Source organism: Oncorhynchus gorbuscha, linkage group LG08 (genome assembly GCF_021184085.1).
Source record: "Oncorhynchus gorbuscha isolate QuinsamMale2020 ecotype Even-year linkage group LG08, OgorEven_v1.0, whole genome shotgun sequence".
NCBI lineage: Eukaryota > Metazoa > Chordata > Actinopteri > Salmoniformes > Salmonidae > Oncorhynchus > Oncorhynchus gorbuscha.
The window spans coordinates 6465114-6485489 of record NC_060180.1 but is presented as its reverse complement, the minus strand read 5'-3'; the positions used below and the strand labels follow the sequence as shown (position 1 = coordinate 6485489).

The 20376-nt window shown below is 44.9% G+C and overlaps 3 protein-coding genes across 7 annotated transcripts in view; 2 read left to right on the top strand and 1 right to left on the bottom strand.

The window, feature by feature from the left end:
* Positions 1-6940, bottom strand: part of LOC124041129 (1-phosphatidylinositol 4,5-bisphosphate phosphodiesterase epsilon-1-like) — a 42138-nt gene extending 35198 nt beyond the window's left edge. The window contains 2 exon segments of the mRNA XM_046358337.1: positions 4820-6242; positions 6682-6940. Coding sequence (XP_046214293.1) covers positions 4820-6013 — 1194 coding nt within the window. The 5' untranslated portion in view covers positions 6014-6242; positions 6682-6940.
* A 440-nt stretch (positions 6941-7380) lies between these two features.
* On the top strand, positions 7381-8591 carry LOC124040721 (ribosomal protein 63, mitochondrial-like). The gene is made up of 2 exons (XM_046357805.1): positions 7381-7520; positions 8109-8591. The coding sequence occupies exon 2, from the start codon at positions 8153-8155 to the stop codon at positions 8462-8464; it is 312 nt and encodes a 103-aa protein (XP_046213761.1). The 5' UTR covers positions 7381-7520; positions 8109-8152; the 3' UTR covers positions 8465-8591.
* A 2659-nt stretch (positions 8592-11250) lies between these two features.
* Positions 11251-20376, top strand: part of LOC124040719 (potassium voltage-gated channel subfamily H member 1-like) — a 91436-nt gene continuing 82310 nt past the window's right edge. For 3 of the 5 annotated variants that reach the window (XM_046357802.1, XM_046357800.1, XM_046357799.1), the window contains exons 1-2: positions 11251-11536; positions 14213-14239. In XM_046357802.1, the coding sequence (XP_046213758.1) occupies positions 11464-11536; positions 14213-14239 (100 nt within the window). In that variant the 5' untranslated portion in view covers positions 11251-11463. The remainder of the gene's footprint in view (positions 11537-14212; positions 14240-20376) is intronic. The other 2 variants (XM_046357803.1, XM_046357801.1) reach the window with 1 other exon arrangement.

The window sequence follows — 20376 nt, the reverse complement described above, 5'->3', positions numbered from 1 at the left end:
GTGGTGCGAATAGGAAGACGCATCAGGAGGGTGATCACGTGTGTTAGCAAGGCAGGGGTAATGGGTTCGAGCCTTGGTATGAGCCGACTCAGGAGGGTGATCACGTGTGTTAGCAAGGCTGGGGTAATGGGTTCGAGCCTTGGTATGAGCCGACTCAGGAGGGTGATCACGTGTGTTAGCAAGGCTGGGGTAATGGGTTCGAGCCTTGGTATGAGCCGACTCAGGAGGGTGATCACGTGTGTTTGCAAGGCTGGGGTAATGGGTATGAGCCGACTCAGGAGGAAACGGTACTCGCTAAGCAAGCAGCGTGAGGTCCTTTACACACACAGCTACCAATCACATGTTTATTCAATAACCATGACTGCTATTTTAAATGCCAATTTTTTTCCCTTCATGAACTGATTTTCCCCTCTGAAATTCCCTGAATTGTCTGACCCACACTATTGAGTTCAGTCAACCTTGAAATTACCTCATTAAACCCTGATCACTGAAACAGATTCTGGTATTAGTTTCTACAGAAATTACTTAACAAGGATCTTAGAGTCTTATTTTCTGCTGAGACCACGGTGGCTCAGTACAAATATCTATTGTACAACAACAGTTGCAGTTAATTTCATGTCTTCTGCTGTCAGTTGAATCGGCTATGCAATTTATTTTCAAAAGGAGAGCATTTAATTGACCCTAATTCAAAGTGTTTTTCAGATTAGATTGGACACTTCTCTGTGCCAATGGTTTAAGTGAGAAGTAACAATATATATCATACCACTAGGTGGCAGTCTAATGTATTATTACCAGCAGCGTACAGTCTATTGCTGCTGCAGAATAAGTACTGAATGAGAAGGTCTGCAGTCCATTCTCTGAGGTTTACTGACTTCTAAAGGGGCAATCTGTGATTGGTAAATACTTTTCTAAAATGTTTGTCTCCAAAAGTGGCAGGGGCCCCACTTTGTTGTCATTTGAATCCCAGACTAGACTGCATCATAACCCCCTCTGAGCTCATGCCACTCCTCATTCTCCCTTTGAGGAATGTACTCATAACTCTTTATTGTGTTGGACCACAGTACACACTGTCATGTTTTAACAAATGTACATAAAATAATTGAGGATAAAACATAATAAAGCCCAAAGGCATTTTTCCATTTGGGGTCCTGAGAAAATACATTTCTTAAAAGTCAACACAGACATCACCATCTTCTCATGATTCCTGGTGAATGTGTAAAGCAGACTGAAGACAGACCACCCCCCCATCTCTCATGATTCCTGGTGAAGGTGTAAAGCAGACTGAAGACAGACCACCCCCCCATCTCTCATGATTCCTGGTGAAGGTGTAAAGAGGACTGAAGACAGACCATCCCCCTCATCTCCCATGATTCCTGGTGAAGGTGTAAAGCAGCCTGAAGACAGACCATCCCTCATGATTCCTGGTGAAGGCGTAAAGCAGACTGAAGACAGACCATCCCACTCATCTCTCATGATTCCTGGTGAAGGTGTAAAGCAGACTGAAGACAGACCATCCCACTCATCTCTCATGATTCCTGGTGAATGTGTAAAGCAGACTGAAGACAGACCATCCCACTCATCTCTCATGATTCCTGGTGAAGGTGTAAAGCGGACTGAAGACAGACCATCTCCTCATCTCTCAGTTCTCTCTAGTCATCCTTATATGACAGGTTATTCTTTCAATAGGCTGTGACTGTTTTAACCTACTCTGGGTCTACCTACCAAACAATTACCACAGGTTGAAGCTACACGTAGGCCAAGTACGCAAGTTGTTCCTTTTATTTCTCCTGAAGCTTGATGTTTATGACTCAGCAGCACCTTAAAAACAAACTCTGGAGCGTGAGTGCTTTGTTTTCCACTGACTGTATTTGTTTTGCATGGTTGAGATTGTAACCATATGCCAAGTGATTGTGATGTAATGGTGTAGCCTAACTTTTCCATTGGGTGTGTACCCACTAGTGCAGAGCAGCCCAGGCCCTGTATCTGTGTCGCAAATGGCACCCTATTGCCTTTATAGTGCACTACTTTTGACTAGGGCCCATAAGGCTCTGGTCAAAAATAGTGCACTATATAAGGAATATGGTGCCATTTGAGACACAGCTCTATAATACAGGCCTCTAAAGTTCTACTAAGTTAACCACCCCTCCCCTTTGCTCTCCTACCCGGCTGCCCCAACCCCCATTGCCACTGCAGCTCAGTGAGTTTTGGCTGCAGGTTGGCTTTTATTGGGGTGACTCATATACTAATGGCAGCTCTGCAGGGAAGTCACTACAAAGTCATACATTCAGATGTGAAACCTACACCTAACCTTAAGCAAACTGATAACCTTATGCCTAACCCTAACCTTAAAATAAGATGTGAAACCTACACCTAACCTTAAGCAAACTGATAACCTTATGCCTAACCTTAACCTTAAAATAAGATGTGAAACCTACACCTAACCTTAAGCAAACTGATAACCTTATGCCTAACCCTAACCTTAAAATAAGATGTGAAACCTACACCTAACCTTAAGCAAACTGATAACCTTATGCCTAACCCTAACCTTAAAATAAGATGTGAAACCTACACCTAACCTTAAGCAAACTGATAACCTTATGCCTAACCTTAACCTTAAAATAAGATGTGAAACCTACACCTAACCTTAAGCAAACTGATAACCTTATGCCTAACCCTAACCTTAAAATAAGATGTGAAACCTACACCTAACCTTAAGCAAACTGATAACCTTATGCCTAACCTTAACCTTAAAATAAGATGTGAAACCTACACCTAACCTTAAGCAAACTGATAACCTTATGCCTAACCCTAACCTTAAAATAAGATGTGAAACCTACACCTAACCAAACTGATAACCTTATGCCTAACCCTAACCTTAAAATAAGATGTGAAACCTACACCTAACCAAACTGATAACCTTATGCCTAACCCTAACCTTAAAATAAGATGTGAAACCTACACCTAACCCTAACCAAACTGATAACCTTATGCCTAACCCTAACCTTAAAATAAGATGTGAAACCTACACCTAACCCTAACCAAACTGATAACCTTATGCCTAACCCTAACCTTAAAATAAGATGTGAAACCTACACCTAACCAAACTGATAACCTTATGCCTAACCCTAACCTTAAAATAAGATGTGAAACCTACACCTAACCTAACCAAACTGATAACCTTATGCCTAACCCTAACCTTAAAATAAGATGTGAAACCTACACCTAACCAAACTGATAACCTTATGCCTAACCCTAACCTTAAAATAAGATGTGAAACCTACACCTAACCCTAACCAAACTGATAACCTTATGCCTAACCCTAACCTTAAAATAAGATGTGAAACCTACACCTAACCAAACTGATAACCTTATGCCTAACCCTAACCTTAAAATAAGATGTGAAACCTACACCTAACCCTAACCAAACTGATAACCTTATGCCTAACCCTAACCTTAAAATAAGATGTGAAACCTACACCTAACCCTAACCAAACTGATAACCTTATGCCTAACCCTAACCTTAAAATAAGATGTGAAACCTACACCTAACCAAACTGATAACCTTATGCCTAACCCTAACCTTAAAATAAGATGTGAAACCTACACCTAACCCTAACCAAACTGATAACCTTATGCCTAACCCTAACCTTAAAATAAGATGTGAAACCTACACCTAACCCTAACCAAACTGATAACCTTATGCCTAACCCTAACCTTAAAATAAGATGTGAAACCTACACCTAACCAAACTGATAACCTTATGCCTAACCCTAACCTTAAAATAAGATGTGAAACCTACACCTAACCAAACTGATAACCTTATGCCTAACCCTAACCTTAAAATAAGATGTGAAACCTACACCTAACCCTAACCAAACTGATAACCTTATGCCTAACCCTAACCTTAAAATAAGATGTGAAACCTACACCTAACCCTAACCAAACTGATAACCTTATGCCTAACCCTAACCTTAAAATAAGATGTGAAACCTACACCTAACCCTAACCAAACTGATAACCTTATGCCTAACCCTAACCTTAAAATAAGATGTGAAACCTACACCTAACCCTAACCAAACTGATAACCTTATGCCTAACCCTAACCTTAAAATAAGATGTGAAACCTACACCTAACCAAACTGATAACCTTATGCCTAACCCTAACCTTAAAATAAGATGTGAAACCTACACCTAACCAAACTGATAACCTTATGCCTAACCCTAACCTTAAAATAAGATGTGAAACCTACACCTAACCCTAACCAAACTGATAACCTTATGCCTAACCCTAACCTTAAAATAAGATGTGAAACCTACACCTAACCCTAACCAAACTGATAACCTTATGCCTAACCCTAACCTTAAAATAAGATGTGAAACCTACACCTAACCAAACTGATAACCTTATGCCTAACCCTAACCTTAAAATAAGATGTGAAACCTACACCTAACCAAACTGATAACCTTATGCCTAACCCTAACCTTAAAATCAGACCAAAAAAGGAACAACAACAACACATTCATACATGTTTTACATTGCCACTGGCCCATCTAGTGGAAACCAGTCAGCTAACCCTCCAAGATAAGATTCATCCCAAAATACGTCAACCTGAGTGTTGGCTCACACTACACAGTGTAGCACTGTACCATTTCCTTTACACGTTTCCTTTCTGAAACACGCAGTGTATGTGTTTGTGTGGGTATGGTCTAGGTGTGTGTGTCCAGTGTACTCTAGGGATTTTCCAAAGTAGTTTTATACTAAAAGTGACACATTTTTTCTCAATGGAACCATTAAAGCCAACTGCGTGTATGCTCTTACCTCAAAAAACAAGTCTCCTGTTTTTCCAAGGAGAAGTTTACACACTTGCAGATGTAGACTCTGAGAGGTTGAACTGTGTTTACTGTATCCCCCAGAAGTTTGGTGGCCATCCTCATCCCACACCTGGAGGGGCTCCCTTCTGCAGACAGTGTTCCACGCCTCCTCACCGATCCTCCCTGTGCGTAACGTCCTGATGATAGCCCTGGTTCCTGTACACATCGACTTCTTCACCCTCTGGTTTTCCCTCAAAAATCTACGGACCAGGACCGTCGAACACTCTTGCATATTATATGAAACGTTATCCTCAGTCTCGCAGTCAGATCCTAACCCATTGTCTGAGGCCATCTTTAAAGCCGTGGGGCTTTTGGAAGGGCTGGCGGGAAGGAGTGCCAATGTAGAGCACATTTTAGTTTCTGCTTTGCCCCCTGGGCTGATGTGGCCATCTCTGAGTCTATGGACAGAGCTGGTGTCGGTGACTGTTGATGATGTCACCTCCTCCACCAGACAGAAGGCAAAGCTGCCCGTAGTGACTCCTGTGGAAGATGGCACTGAGGACATTGAGGATTCTGAGCCTGACACCTTGCCCCCAACAGCCTCCTTGCCTCTATCATAACCTAAGGAGGTACCAGGGTAGAGCAAGCCCTGAAACCAGTTCTTGTTACTGCCCCCACCTGATAGTGTCATTGCATTACACAGAGGAGACAACTCCTCTGACTCCAACTCCATGACACTCCTGCATACATCTGTGTTGTGATGCACTATAGTACCTTCAATGCTCTGTGTAACAGATCCTGTTTTATCAGCTGTGTACGTCTGAGGTGAAATCCCTGCTCTCTGGACTGCAGTGTTACTGTCAGGGTCCTTGCGAACGTCTGTGATCTGACTGCAGCACAGTACACAAGGCCCAAGGCCCTTCCTGCAGCTTGCGTTACAGAAGCAACCCGAAGGTTTACTGGCAGGCACAGTCACACACTCTCTCTGTCTCGATCCAGCATCCAGAGACTCCATTGCACGGCAGCCATTGCTGGAGTGTTTATCCGGTGGTGGTGGCGGTGCATCTGTGTTATCAGACTGGAGTTGAACTTTAACTCTCTGCTGGTCCCCATGTGAGCCCCTGGGCCTCACAGTCCCATGATCTATCTCCTTGGCACATGTCTCTGCCCCGTCTGTGTTGCTGGTAGAGAATTCCTCCATCTTGCTGGCCGGCCTGCCTGTCTGTGTCTTCCTCCTGGTCGGTATTCAGAGATGTCAGAGCATCTAGAAACAGAGGTGGGTGCAGGTGGAGTCCACAACAGCTGTGAAAGCCAGGAGAGTGAAATTATTTTGTCAATGCTGCATGTTGTTAAGGAGATGTGTCCCTCTGTGCACAATTAGAGATGAACTTTGCTGCTGTGCCAGCCAGGCAGGCACACCCCTCGTAAATCTGCAGGAGACAGCAGGAAAACCCAAGTTAGATATAAAATGGCACTGGATACAATGCACCAAGGGAAGTGACTATAATTTGATGATTGAAGGCAGATATACCATACAATCAGGCTTTCCTTCCCTTCCCTTCCTATGGCCAAACAAAGCGAGACAACAATATTAAGACCATATTATGGGGTAACTGTAACAGAGCTCTGTGCAGTGACCTACTGTACGTGCATTAAAGCTCCTAAAGTGGTGAATGAAAAATTGTTAATAGAATATTGGACCCCATTCTCTTCTGCTACAGTAGCCTATCAAAAACCCTGCATTATCAAAGGTTTGTTTGCATGGGATTATCACATGAAAACCCTATTAGAATAATCAAAAAGTCACAAGACTAAAACTTCTCAAACTTTTCAGCCTGTGATCTTGTTGAATGATTAGCTTTTCCTTACCTTAGTGTGGTTGACTTGTGTCTCTCCAGTTTCATTTCCAGCTGTCCAGATGCGTCCCAGTTCCTTCTCTATTCCTGGTATTATAGGGGGTCTGTGAGGAGAGGAAAAGAGAGGAATCAGGGGAGTGGGAGTCACAGAAACAGGGATCTCACCGGGCAGGGCTTTCGTTACAGAACTTGGCAGGAGCTTTTTTCCTTTTTTATTCTCACAGCTAACTGGGTTGTTTTGCAATCACACTGGACAGGACCTAATGCTAATACCTTCACAGCGTTTAAAGTGGCAGTCACTTAAATAGACTTGCTTTTATACTCCCATCTATTCAATATGAACTTTGTACCATCAGGTCAATATGGGTGTACAATCAATCATGAGTTGCTTGCTCATTCAGAAGGTAAACACACAACATAGGGTAAGGTTAGGATTTGGTTAATGCAACACGTGCCTACTTTGCAATTACCTTACTTTCCTATTTTAGCAGATTAGATTTGAGCAGCTTTCTAAAGGCATTAAATAGTGCCTCTTTGATTTTGAAGAACATGACATTTGATTGGTACAAATGTCTTATCATAACAAAAACATATGAAACCAGAGGTTTAAAAACATTCCGTCTCTGATGAAACAACTGGATGACTGTTTCTGTGGTCTTGTAACCAACTCTGTATAATAGCGCCTCCAGCTGGAATAGAATCGTCATTAGATGTGAAATGGTTTGATTCCTCCTGCATACCGTAGAATTCGCGGAAGAAAGAAATGTCTTTCAAACCGACTGGGGTCACGTTTTGCACGAATTACACGAAGACAACATCAATATTGCTGGATTTGTGTCGGATAACTGACAGGTAATCCAAAAGAAATGGAGCTAGGAATATTTTCCTAATAAATTCATTTTTTTTTAACGCGTTTGTAGTAGCTAGCCAGGCTAATGCTACCAACTAGCATTTACTTTGATAGTGAACACAGCTAGCTATACTTATCGCGTCAATGATTTGATAAATTATTCGGGGTTTCACTCGTAAAATGATATACTCTGATTACTTGGATTAGTCTGAAAATGGGACAGACCTGTCCGTAATAATTTTTGTTCAACCAAATGTAAATTAGCTGCAGATGCGTCGTTTTTGTCAAGGATAGTTATAGTTCTAAATTTAATATGGTCCCGTGTGGCTATAAGAAAATAACCATATTATACATCCATTAGAAAACTCACTACTGTAAGCCGGAACCTGCTAAATGACTCGCGTTAAATTGTAAAATGTAACTTCTTAATTCAATTTTTTTTTATGATAACATTTCAGGGGGAATGACATTTTATTCCATTGATGAAATTCCCTCCATTGTTTTGCCACTACCACCTAGCTAGTGATCAATGTTCCTCTCCTGTAAGATGGAGTCAATACCCACATTTCTCTGTTTCTATCATATTGTAGCCTATAAATCCACGACTTGCTGAGAAGAACCACCATCCTTCACAATGTTCCTCACCATGGCCCTGCTGAGGAAAGGCATCTCTGGGAAGCAGTGGATCGGGAAGTACCGCCGGCCACGTGCCATCACCTGGCAGATGAAACGCAACATGCTGGTGCACCTGGAACGCGAGGCAGAGAATGAGTATTGGATCTCCAGACCATACATGACCCCAGAGCAGGAGAGAGGACACGCCGCTGAGCGCCGAGCACAGAACTGGCTCAAAATTAAGGAGACCAAGTTTAAAAAGTTTCCAGAACATAAATATGTTGCGGATCATCTAAGTCACCTCAACACAACCAAGACATGGTCCAGTTAATAACGAGGAAGTATTGACTTTGTGTGGGGGGATGGAGAGAGGGTTGACTCTGGTGTGAAATGTATGTAATGTATATGAACTATGGAGTGTTGGAAATTCTCTATAAAGCCAGCTCTGATTTAAAAACCACCTGATTTTTGCTTCATAATACATTTCAAATGTTCTTGTGCATACATCAGTGGGTTTCAAACCTCTCCTTTGGTACCCTCAGATATTTCACAATTATGTTGTAGGCCTGAACTAGTGTAAAGGGTGCCATGCTGCTTGCTTAGCATGCTTCCTCTTAGCATGCTTCCACTTCCTCTTGATTCAGCTCAAACCCAACACCTCTGCCTCACAAACATGTGTCTGCCCTCCTGAAGCATCTTACCCATTCGTGCCACTGCAAAGCTTTGGGCAGCGCAAGTGGAGACACTTCAGGCTGAGGAGTGCATTTCCAGCTCCCATCTGCTACACTAGCTCATATGATTCACCTATTAAAGTCTTGATGATCAGTTGACAAGTTGAATCAGGTGTGCAAGCTCTGGAGTAGTTCAAGTAGCCTACATGGAACGGCTTTATGTCCCGATGAGAGGTTTGAGAACCACTGGCGTACTTGACGATGATCTTTCAGAATGTGTTTAAACAGTTTAGGATGCAAATAGACCCACAACTTGTACAAAAGAAGGCCCATTTCACTCTCAAAGGTGCAGGGTACCCACGGTGACTATTAAAACCTTCCCCAACCAGAAACCATGTATTGATGGCAGCCTTCGTGCAAAACTTAAAAGTATGAACCACTGCTTTTAATCATGGCAAGGTGACCGAAAACATGACGGAATACGAACAGTGTAGCTATTCCCTCTAAGGCAATCAAACAAGCTAAGCGTCAGTATAGAGACAAAGTAGAGTCGCAATTCAACGGCTCAGACACAAGACATATGTGGCAGGGTCTACAGTCAATCACGGATTACAAAAAGAAAACCAGCCCCGTCGTGGACGCCGATGTCTTGCTCCCAGAGAAAGTAAACAACCTCTTTGCTAGTTTTGAGGACAATACAGTGCCACTGACACGGCCCGCTACCAAAACCTGTGGGCTCTCCTTCACCGCAGCCAAAGTGAGTAAAACATTTAAACGTGTTAACCCTCGCAAGGCTGCCGGCCCAGATGGCATCTCTAGCCGCATCCTCAGAGCATGCGCAGACCAACTGGCTGGTGTGTTTTGGACACATTCAATCAATCCCTATCCAAGTCTGCTGTTCCCACATGCTTCAAGAGGAACACCATTGTTCCTGATCCCAAAAAAGCTAAGGTAACTATCAACTATTGCCCTGTAGCACTCACTTCTGTCATCATGAAGTTCTTTGAGAGACGAGTGAAGGATCCTATCACCTCCACCCTACCTGACACCCTAGACCCACTCCAATTTTCTTACCGCCCCAATAGTTCCACAGACGACGTAATCACACTGCCCTAACCCATTTTGACAAGACGAATACCTATGTAAGACTGCTGTTCATCGATTACAGGTCAGCAATTTAACACCATAGTACCCTCCAAACCCATCATTAAGCTCGAGACCCTAGGTCTCAACCCTGACCTGTGCAACTGGGTCCTGGACTTTCTGATGGGCCGCCCCCGGGTGGTGAGGGTAGGAAACAACATCTCCACCCCGCTGATCCTCAACACTGGGGCCCCGCAAGGGTGCGTTCTCAGCCCTCTCCTGTACTCTCCTGTACTACTGCAGACGACACTACAGTGGTAGGCTTGATTACCAACAACGACTAGACGCCTACAGGGAGGAGGTGAGGGCCCTCGGGAGTGTGGTGTCAGTTATAGGTCAGTACAGGTGCATCAAAGCTGGGACCGAGAGACTGAAAAACAGCTTCTATCTCAAGGCCATCAGACTGTTAAACAGCCATCACTAAGATTGAGTGGCTGCTGCCAACATACTGACTGAATCTCTAGCCACTTTAATCATTAAAAATTGGATTTAATAAATGTATCACAAGTCACTTTAAACAATGCCACTTTATATAATGTTTACATAACCCACTATACTCATCTCATATGTATTTACTGTACTCTATACCATCTACTGCATCTTGCCTATGCCATTCGGCCATCGCTCATCGATATATTTATATGTACATATTCTTATTCATTCCTTTACACTTGTGTGTATAAGGTAGTTGTGAAATTGTGAGATTACTTGTTAGATATTACTGCACGGTCGGAACTAGAAGCACAAGCATTTTACTACACATCTGCTAATATGTGTATGTGACCAATAAAATTAGATTTGATTTGTTTCCCAAACTCGGGTCCTGGGGCCCTGTTACACGTATTTGATTTTTGCTTGAGCAATACACAGCTAATTCAAATAACCAACATTAAGTTGATCTGGGGGTCAGGAACGAGTTTGGGAAACTCCTTTTCTAGTGGATGTATAATATGGTTCTACAGGATGGTATACCATATATCAGTGGTTCTCAAACCTCTCCTCAGGGATCCCCAGACGTTTCACAATTTTGCTGTAGCCCTGAATTGGCCCAACTAACTCGCCTAGTCAAGAGCTTGATACTGACTTGAGAAGTAGAATTAGGTGCGATAGCTCCGGAATAGATCAAATACATGGAACGGCTGGGGGTCCCCGTGGAGAGGGTTCAGAATCACTGCCATATATCACCGGCAGATGGCACTCGTAGTTTGAATGAAGAACCACAAAAGCCCGTGGACCACAAGTCAGGCGCGCCGCTGCGCTCAAACAAGCGCGGAGGATAATTTCCTATGCGCGTCCTGACGTGCTGTTGGCGCTTGCTAGACTGGGGAAGCGCAGCCAGCGACTGGGAGAAGTCTTTGTAGCAGTAGCAGCTATAGACGAGCTCTTTATCTAAAGCTCACTCACTCCGTACAGATAAAAGGGACCATGAAGACAGACGTCTGGAGTTATAGTTTTGCTGACAGCATACAGCCCCACCGACAGCTTCAACACACGGACGACTGAATGACGAACCAGGATGGCCGGAGGAAGGAGAGGACTTGTAGCCCCTCAAAATACTTTTTTAGAAAATATTGTCAGACGATCTAACGGTAAGGACCATGCTCCAATGAGATGTGTAATACCTATGATAGTTATCTTGAGAATGGAGTATCACCCAAAAACTTTTCTGTTGGGGTTTTAAATATTTGGCATGTAAAAAAGCATACGAATGGCTAGGATCGAGAAACTGCGCGATTTTTCTTCCTCGACGTCGTCGTGACTTGGATTCTTCGGAATAACCATAACACAAATGGGAACATGTTCCATGTCCTTTCCAAACACCTATGCTTAGTAAAAGTTGTATGGTAGTTTATGCACTTATCAAATGGGATACAATTACTAGGCTATTTGTCAGGAACACCTCTTTTTGTTACAGTCAGGCTTGGGCACATCCCATCCCCAGAAAGTCGCTTCTTATTTGATCCTAAGTGCAACCTTACTACCCTGGAATCAGCAGCAACGCACAATTTTGAAAATTATGCAGCCCAAAATAGCCTAGGCTATTTCTCCGTAGTCTGCCTATACAGTAAAATAAATATTGAATAAACACATTTTTATATACTAAATAAAATAGGATGATTAAATTGCACTTTAAAGTTGTTTGGCCTGTCGGCTAGTTAAACTATACTATTTGCTTATCGTTTTGAGAAAATACACCCGAAATAATAGGCTCTTTGTTCCATCCTCTTTATTGGTGTGTCTTTGAGAGGATGGATATAGTCGTTGTTTTCAACATGTAGTCCAACCTATATACACAAGGCCCATACATGGTTTTTCTTCACAACAGTAGCTAGTAACTACGGTGTATGGGTCTCATTATGCACATGATTATGCATCGATTATGCATGAAGATACTTTTGGTCATGTAGTGTATGTGGGCACCTGCTCCTAGAACATCTCATTCAAAATCATGGCATTATTATGGAGTTGCCCCCCCCCCCCCTTGCTGCTATAACAGCCTCCACTCCTCTGGGAAGGCATTCCACTAGATGTTAGAACATTGCCGCAGGGACTTGCTTCCATTCAGGCACAAGAGCATTAGTGAGATAGGGCACTGATGTTGGCCGATTAGGCCTGGCTCACAGTCTGTGTTCCAATTCATCCCTAAGGTGTTTGATTGGGTTGAGGTCAGGGCTCTGTGCAGGCCAGCCAATTTCTTCCACACAACGATCTCAACATACCATTTCTATATGGACTTCGCTTTGTGCCAAGGGCCATTGTCATGCTGAAACAGGAAAGGGCCTTTCCCAAACTGTTGCCACAAAGTTGGAAGCACAGAATCATCTAGAATGTCATTGTATGCTGTACCGTTAAGATGGCCCTTCACTGGAACTAAGGGGCCTAGCCAGAACCATGAAAAACAGCCCCTGACCATTATTCATCCACCAAACTTTACAGTTGGCACTATGCATTGGGGCAAGTAGCATTCTCCTGGAGTTTGCTTAACTGCATGGTCAATCAATTCTGACAAAATAACAAAACAAAGTACATAGTTATTGGTAGCCTACCAAATTTATGAAAGAAACACAAATGAGTAGGACAGGTGTAGGTGGGATGGAAGGAGACATCCATATCCAATGAGGCAGCAAGGAGGGGCCAGGTGGGCAGGCTACATTACCCATGTGCAATCGCACCAGGCCTACATGTTTGAGGCACACCCCAATTTTGGGGACACCCCTCTCATTCATGAGCATCCCTCCTTGGACAATCAACTACACCTTTGCTTTTGTAAGAATGACCTTATGTAATACCAAAATAAACTACTTGAATGGCACAGTCCTCAATCCATTAAAGTTTTCTCCTCGTCAATTAAACATTTTCAGAAAATACTGTTGTCAGCCATTGTTGCCCAACTGTAGTCTATTGGGGCCCCACTGTCTGTTTAGTGATGTATAGTGGTAACCAATGAGTAGAAGCACCAACCAGGGTTGTGTTTATTAGGGAAGCATTACAGTTTGTGTAACTCTAGGTGTACAAGTCCATTTTCTCCTCTTTGGTTCCCTAATGAACAGGACCCTGGGTGAAGCACGGCAGCCATTATACACCAAGCTACTCCACACACCAGTCATAGCAGGGCAGCCATTATACACCAAGCTACTCCACACACCAGTCATAGCAGGGCAGCCATTATACACCAAGCTACTCCACACACCAGTCATAGCAGGGCAGCCATTATACACCAAGCTACTCCACACACCAGTCATAGCAGGGCAGCTACTCCACACACCAGTCATTATACACCAAGCTACTCCACACACCAGTCATAGCAGGGCAGCCATTATACAACAAGCTACTCCACACACCAGTCATAGCAGGGCAGCCATTATACACCAAGCTACTCCACACACCAGTCATAGCAGGGCAGCCATTATACACCAAGCTACTCCACACACCAGTCATAGCAGGGCAGAAGGAGACACTTGGCATGGATTAGAGTGGACTCATTGATCCAAGTTCAGGAGGAAGAGTGAACAAGGGTATTAGTATGATGCATTGAGACCGGGCCATAACCCAAGTTGTGTAGCTAGTTCATTGTGATTTTGCAAAGTCACACAACTACTCCTTTTAGTTCAAGAGCTCAAAGAACGTGTGTATCTCAATATGTTGACGTGTGAAATGTTGGTTGTGGAAAAAGCATTACAAAAATCACTCAAATGAAACGTACCAGTTTGTTTGAAATAAGTTTGTCACTGTTACTTTAACCATTTTTCTTTTCAACTTTTCAGTATGGACATTATCACATAGACAGACAGGTATAAACCCAACCCATGTTTTGTAGTGCTGCTGCTCATGTTTTCCCCCTAATCTCACCGTCTATTAACTCCATGTACTATGTCTGTTGTTCTGTACCAATTGCTGTTCATTTGCAAAGCAAATGAATCCAAGTCTATGACATAGGCTTAAAACCCTGGCCTGGAGACAGACACCTGCTTCTTATTGACACCTGTTCTCTTTTCATTTAACATCCTTAACTTCTACTCATTTTGATTCATAGACACTACCCAGTTAAAGTTTCGGAGACGTTCTGTGCTTGTAACTGTTTGTGACTGTTAATTCAGTTCCTAGGACACTTGTTCTTTGTTGGGGCATAGATGACGGATGTTTAGCTAGCTATCAGCGACGGCATCCTACGGTTGTTTTAAAAAACATTGTAAAATAACATGTTGGCATGGAACGTTCTACTTCATAGCCCTGTAGTTGTGCTTGTGTCAGTTATGTTAGTGTTTGTCTTCATTTATCTTGGGGAAGTTTGTAGTTTGGTAATATAGTTTGTGTATTTTCTATTGTTGAGTAGTACATTTCGTTTGTGTTTTGTTGCCATTCCATGTTGATTCCGTGTGACTTTTTGACACCACAGACATGACATAATTTTGTTATTTAGTATGCTACTGTAGCATGCCCTTTTTAATGGATGCCAGGTTGACTATGTACTGGCAGATTCAATTGTGCTTTTTTATAACAACAATGTAAACAACATACTGTGCAATAGTGGAGGAATCAACAAAGAGAGATTTCCCTGTAGTCTGTCAGGCTTGTTCCTGTGTCTGTCAGCCCCCTAATCTCAGAGCTGACAGGCCAGAATCCTCCCGAAAGTTAACGACAAGGAGACAGAGCTGAAACACACACACACACACACACACACACACACACACACACACACACACTGTGCTATATTGTCTTAGTGATCAATACAGAATCTATACTATTCGATACAAACTGTCAGCACAGCAGTTTCATAAATGAGACAGACAACACCATGTTTACGGTATGGAAAAAAATATAAAGTCATTTGGGTACTATTGTGTAAACATGTTTTATCATGGTAATGCTATTTTGCCTTCAGAAATGTTACATCCTGCCCAGCAACAGTACAAGGCCCAGAGTACCTGGAGGAATTTACAGTAGCATGTCTTTTAAAAGCTGCATGGAATGAAATCTTGAGGCTCGACATACACTGCTACGATAATTATTCTCCTATTCCCATTTTCCCCCCTGGATTCTGAGACGTTAACCTACTTTCAAGAGGGTGTTTGTGATGAGCGAGAGAGCGAGAGCGTGCGCACACGTGTGTGTGTGTGTGTGTGTGTTGCTTCAGAGGATTGGAGTGAAGTTAAGTTTCCCTTTGAACATGCAGAATAACAGAGATCAGTGTTGTTCATAGGTATTACACCCAACTCATATTGGGACAGGGATGTAACTGCACAGTGGTGTGAATGTACAGTATAACTGTCATGCTGGTGAAAGAGGACCCAAAAGCGACTTGGCGAAAACAGAGTCTTTAATCCAGTAAAGTAAATACAATCAAAAAACACAACTTTCACTCGAAATGACGAGGACAAACTGGAGACTCGATCTTGAACAGCAGGTGAACAGCAGGTTGCCTCGGGAAGGCACTTGAACCAAACAGACTCAGACACCTGCTCACCACGCAGCATCTGAGGAAAACACGACACGACAGGGCGATACACAAACACAGCACGGTGAATTCTAGACAAGGAACCGACAGGGCAGAAACGAATAACAAGGAGAGAAATAGGGACTCTAATCAGGGAAAAGGATCGGGAACAGGTGTGGGAAGACTAAATGATGATTAGGGGAATAGGAACAGCTGGGAGCAGGAACGGAACGATAGAGAGAAGAGAGAGCGAGAGAGTGAGAGAGGGAGGGGGGGAGAGGGATAGAAAGGGAAAGAACCTAATAAGACCAGCAGAGGGAAACGAATAGAATGGGAAGCACAGGGACAAGACAAGATAATAAATGACAAAACATGACAGTACCCCCCACTCACCGAGCGCCTCCTGGCGCACTCGAGGAGGAATCCTGGCGGCAACGGAGGAAATCATCAATGAGTGAACGGTCCAGCACGTCCCGAGACGGAACCCAACTCCTCTCCTCAGGACCGTAACCCTCCCAATCCACTAAGTATTGGTGACCCCGTCCCCGAGAACGCATGTCCATGATCTTATGTACCTTGTAAATAGGTGCGCTCTCGACAAGGACGGGAGGGGGGAGGGAAGACGAACGGGGTGCGAAGAAAGGGCTTGACACAGGAGACATGGAAGACAGGATGGACGCGACGAAGATGTCGCGGAAGAAGCAGTCGCACAGCGACAGGATTGACGACCTGGGAGACACGGAACGGACCAATGAACCGCGGAGTCAACTTACGAGAAGCTGTCGTAAGAGGAAGGTTGCGAGTGGAAAGCCACACTCTCTGGCCGCAACAATACCTTGGACTCTTAATCCTGCGTTTATTGGCGGCTCTCACAGTCTGTGCCCTGTAACGGCAAAGTGCAGACCTCACCCTCCTCCAGGTGCGCTCACAACGTTGGACAAACGCTTGAGCGGAGGGAACGCTGGACTCGGCAAGCTGGGATGAGAACAGAGGAGGCTGGTAACCCAGACTACTCTGAAACGGAGATAACCCGGTAGCAGACGAAGGAAGCGAATTGTGAGCGTATTCTGCCCAGGGGAGCTGTTCTGCCCAAGACGCAGGGTTTCTGAAAGAAAGGCTGCGTAGTATGCGACCAATCGTCTGATTGGCCCTCTCTGCTTGACCGTTAGACTGGGGATGAAACCCGGAAGAGAGACTGACGGACGCACCAATCAAACGACAGAACTCCCTCCAAAACTGTGACGTGAATTGCGGGCCTCTGTCTGAAACGGCGTCTAACGGGAGGCCATGAATTCTGAATACATTCTCGATAATGATTTGTGCCGTCTCCTTAGCGGAAGGAAGTTTAGCGAGGGGAATGAAATGTGCCGCCTTAGAGAACCTATCGACAACCGTAAGAATCACAGTCTTCCCCGCAGACAAAGGCAGACCGGTAATGAAGTCTAGGGCGATGTGAGACCATGGTCGAGAAGGAATGGGGAGCGGTCTGAGACGACCGGCAGGAGGAGAGTTACCCGACTTAGTCTGCGCGCAGTCCGAACAAGCAGCCACGAAACGGCGCGTGTCACGCTCCTGAGTCGGCCACCAAAAGCGCTGGCGAATAGACGCAAGAGTGCCTCGAACACCGGGATGACCAGCTAACTTGGCAGAGTGAGCCCACTGAAGAACAGCCAGACGAGTGGAAACAGGAACGAAAAGGAGGTTACTAGGACAAGCGCGCGGCGACGCAGTGTGCGTGAGTGCTTGCTTAACCTGTCTTTCAATTCCCCAGACTGTTAACCCGACAACACGCCCATAAGGAAGAATCCCCTCGGGATCAGTAGAAGCCACAGAAGAACTAAACAGACGGGATAAGGCATCAGGCTTGGTGTTCTTGCTACCCGGACGGTAAGAAATCACAAACTCGAAACGAGCGAAAAACAACGCCCAACGAGCTTGACGGGCATTAAGTCGTTTGGCAGAACGGATGTACTCAAGGTTCTTATGGTCTGTCCAAACGACAAAAGGAACGGTCGCCCCCTCCAACCACTGTCGCCATTCGCCTAGGGCTAAGCGGATGGCGAGCAGTTCATGGTTACCCACATCATAGTTGCGCTCAGATGGCGACAGGCGATGAGAAAAATAAGCGCAAGGATGAACCTTATCGTCAGACTGGAAGCGCTGGGATAGAATGGCTCCCACGCCTACCTCTGAAGCGTCAACCTCGACAATGAATTGTCTAGTGACGTCAGGAGTAACGAGGATAGGAGCGGACGTAAAACGTTCTTTTAGAAGATCAAAAGCTCCCTGGGCGGAACCGGACCACTTAAAACACGTCTTGACAGAAGTAAGAGCTGTGAGAGGGGCAGCAACTTGACCGAAATTACGAATGAAACGCCGATAGAAATTAGCGAAACCTAAAAAGCGCTGCAACTCGACACGTGACCTTGGAACGGGCCAATCACTGACAGCTTGGACCTTAGCGGAATCCATCTGAATGCCTTCAGCGGAAATAACGGAACCGAGAAAAGTAACGGAGGAGACATGAAAAGAGCACTTCTCAGCCTTTACGTAGAGACAATTCTCTAAAAGGCGCTGTAGAACACGTCGAACGTGCTGAACATGAATCTCGAGTGACGGAGAAAAAATCAGGATATCGTCAAGATAGACAAAAACAAAGATGTTCAACATGTCTCTCAGAACATCATTAACTAATGCCTGAAAAACAGCTGGCGCATTGGCGAGACCGAACGGCAGAACCCGGTACTCAAAATGCCCTAACGGAGTGTTAAACGCCGTTTTCCACTCGTCCCCCTCTCTGATGCGCACGAGATGGTAAGCGTTACGAAGGTCCAACTTAGTAAAGCACCTGGCTCCCTGCAGAATCTCGAAGGCTGATGACATAAGGGGAAGCGGATAACGATTCTTAACCGTTATGTCATTCAGCCCTCGATAATCCACGCAGGGGCGCAGAGTACCGTCCTTCTTCTTAACAAAAAAGAACCCCGCCCCGGCCGGAGAGGAAGAAGGCACTATGGTACCGGCGTCAAGAGACACAGACAAATAATCCTCGAGAGCCTTACGTTCGGGAGCCGACAGAGAGTATAGTCTACCCCGAGGAGGAGTGGTTCCCGGAAGGAGATCAATACTACAATCATACGACCGGTGAGGAGGAAGGGAGTTGGCTCGGGACCGACTGAAGACCGTGCGCAGATCATGATATTCCTCCGGCACTCCTGTTAAATCGCCAGGTTCCTCCTGAGAAGTAGGGACAGAAGAAACGGGAGGGATGGCAGACATTAAACACTTCACATGACAAGAAACGTTCCAGGATAGGATAGAATTACTAGACCAATTAATAGAAGGATTATGACATACTAGCCAGGGATGACCCAAAACAACAGGTGTAAACGGTGAACGGAAAATCAAAAAAGAAATAGTCTCACTGTGGTTACCAGATACTGTGAGGGTTAAAGGTAGTGTCTCAAATCTGATACTGGGAAGATGACTACCATCTAAGGCGAACATGGGCGTAGGCTTCTCTAACTCTCTGAAAGGAATGTCATGTTTCCGAACCCATGCTTCGTCCATGAAACAACCCTCAGCCCCAGAGTCTATCAAGGCACTACATGTAGCACCCGAACCGGTCCAGCGTAGATGGACCGACAAAGTAGTACAGGATTTTGATGGAGAGACTTGAGTAGTTGCGCTCACCTGTAGCCCTCCGCTTACAGATGAGCTCTGGCTTTTACTGGACATGAATTAACAAAATGTCCAGCAACTCCGCAATAGAGGCACAGGCGGTTGGTGATCCTCCGTTCCCTCTCCTTAGTCGAGATGCGAATCCCTCCCAGCTGCATGGGCTCAGTCTCTGAGCCAGAGGAGGGAGATGGTTGCGATGCGGAGCAGGGAAACACCGTTGATGCGAGCTCTCTTCCACGAGCCCGGTGACGAAGATCTACCCGTCGTTCTATGCGGATGGCGAGAGCAATCAAAGAGTCCACATCTGAAGGAACCTCCCGGGAGAGAATCTCATCCTTAACCACTGCGTGGAGTCCCTCCAGAAAACGAGCGAGCAGCGCCGGCTCGTTCCACTCACTAGAGGCAGCAAGAGTGCGAAACTCAATAGAATAATCCGTTATGGACCGTTCACCTTGGCATAAGGAAGCCAGGGCCCTAGAAGCCTCCCTACCAAAAACTGAACGGTCAAAAACCCGAATCATCTCCTCTTTAAAGTTCTGGAACTTGTTAGAGCAATCAGCCCTTGCCTCCCAGATAGCTGTGCCCCATTCTCGAGCCCGGCCAGTAAGGAGTGAAATGACGTAAGCAACCCGAGCTCTCTCTCTAGAGTATGTGTTGGGTTGGAGAGAGAACACAATCTCACACTGCGTGAGAAAGGAGCGGCACTCAGTGGGCTGCCCGGAGTAGCAAGGTGGGTTATTAACCCTAGGTTCTGGAGGCTCGGCAGGCCAGGAAGTAACAGGTGGCACGAGACGTAGACTCTGGAACTGTCCA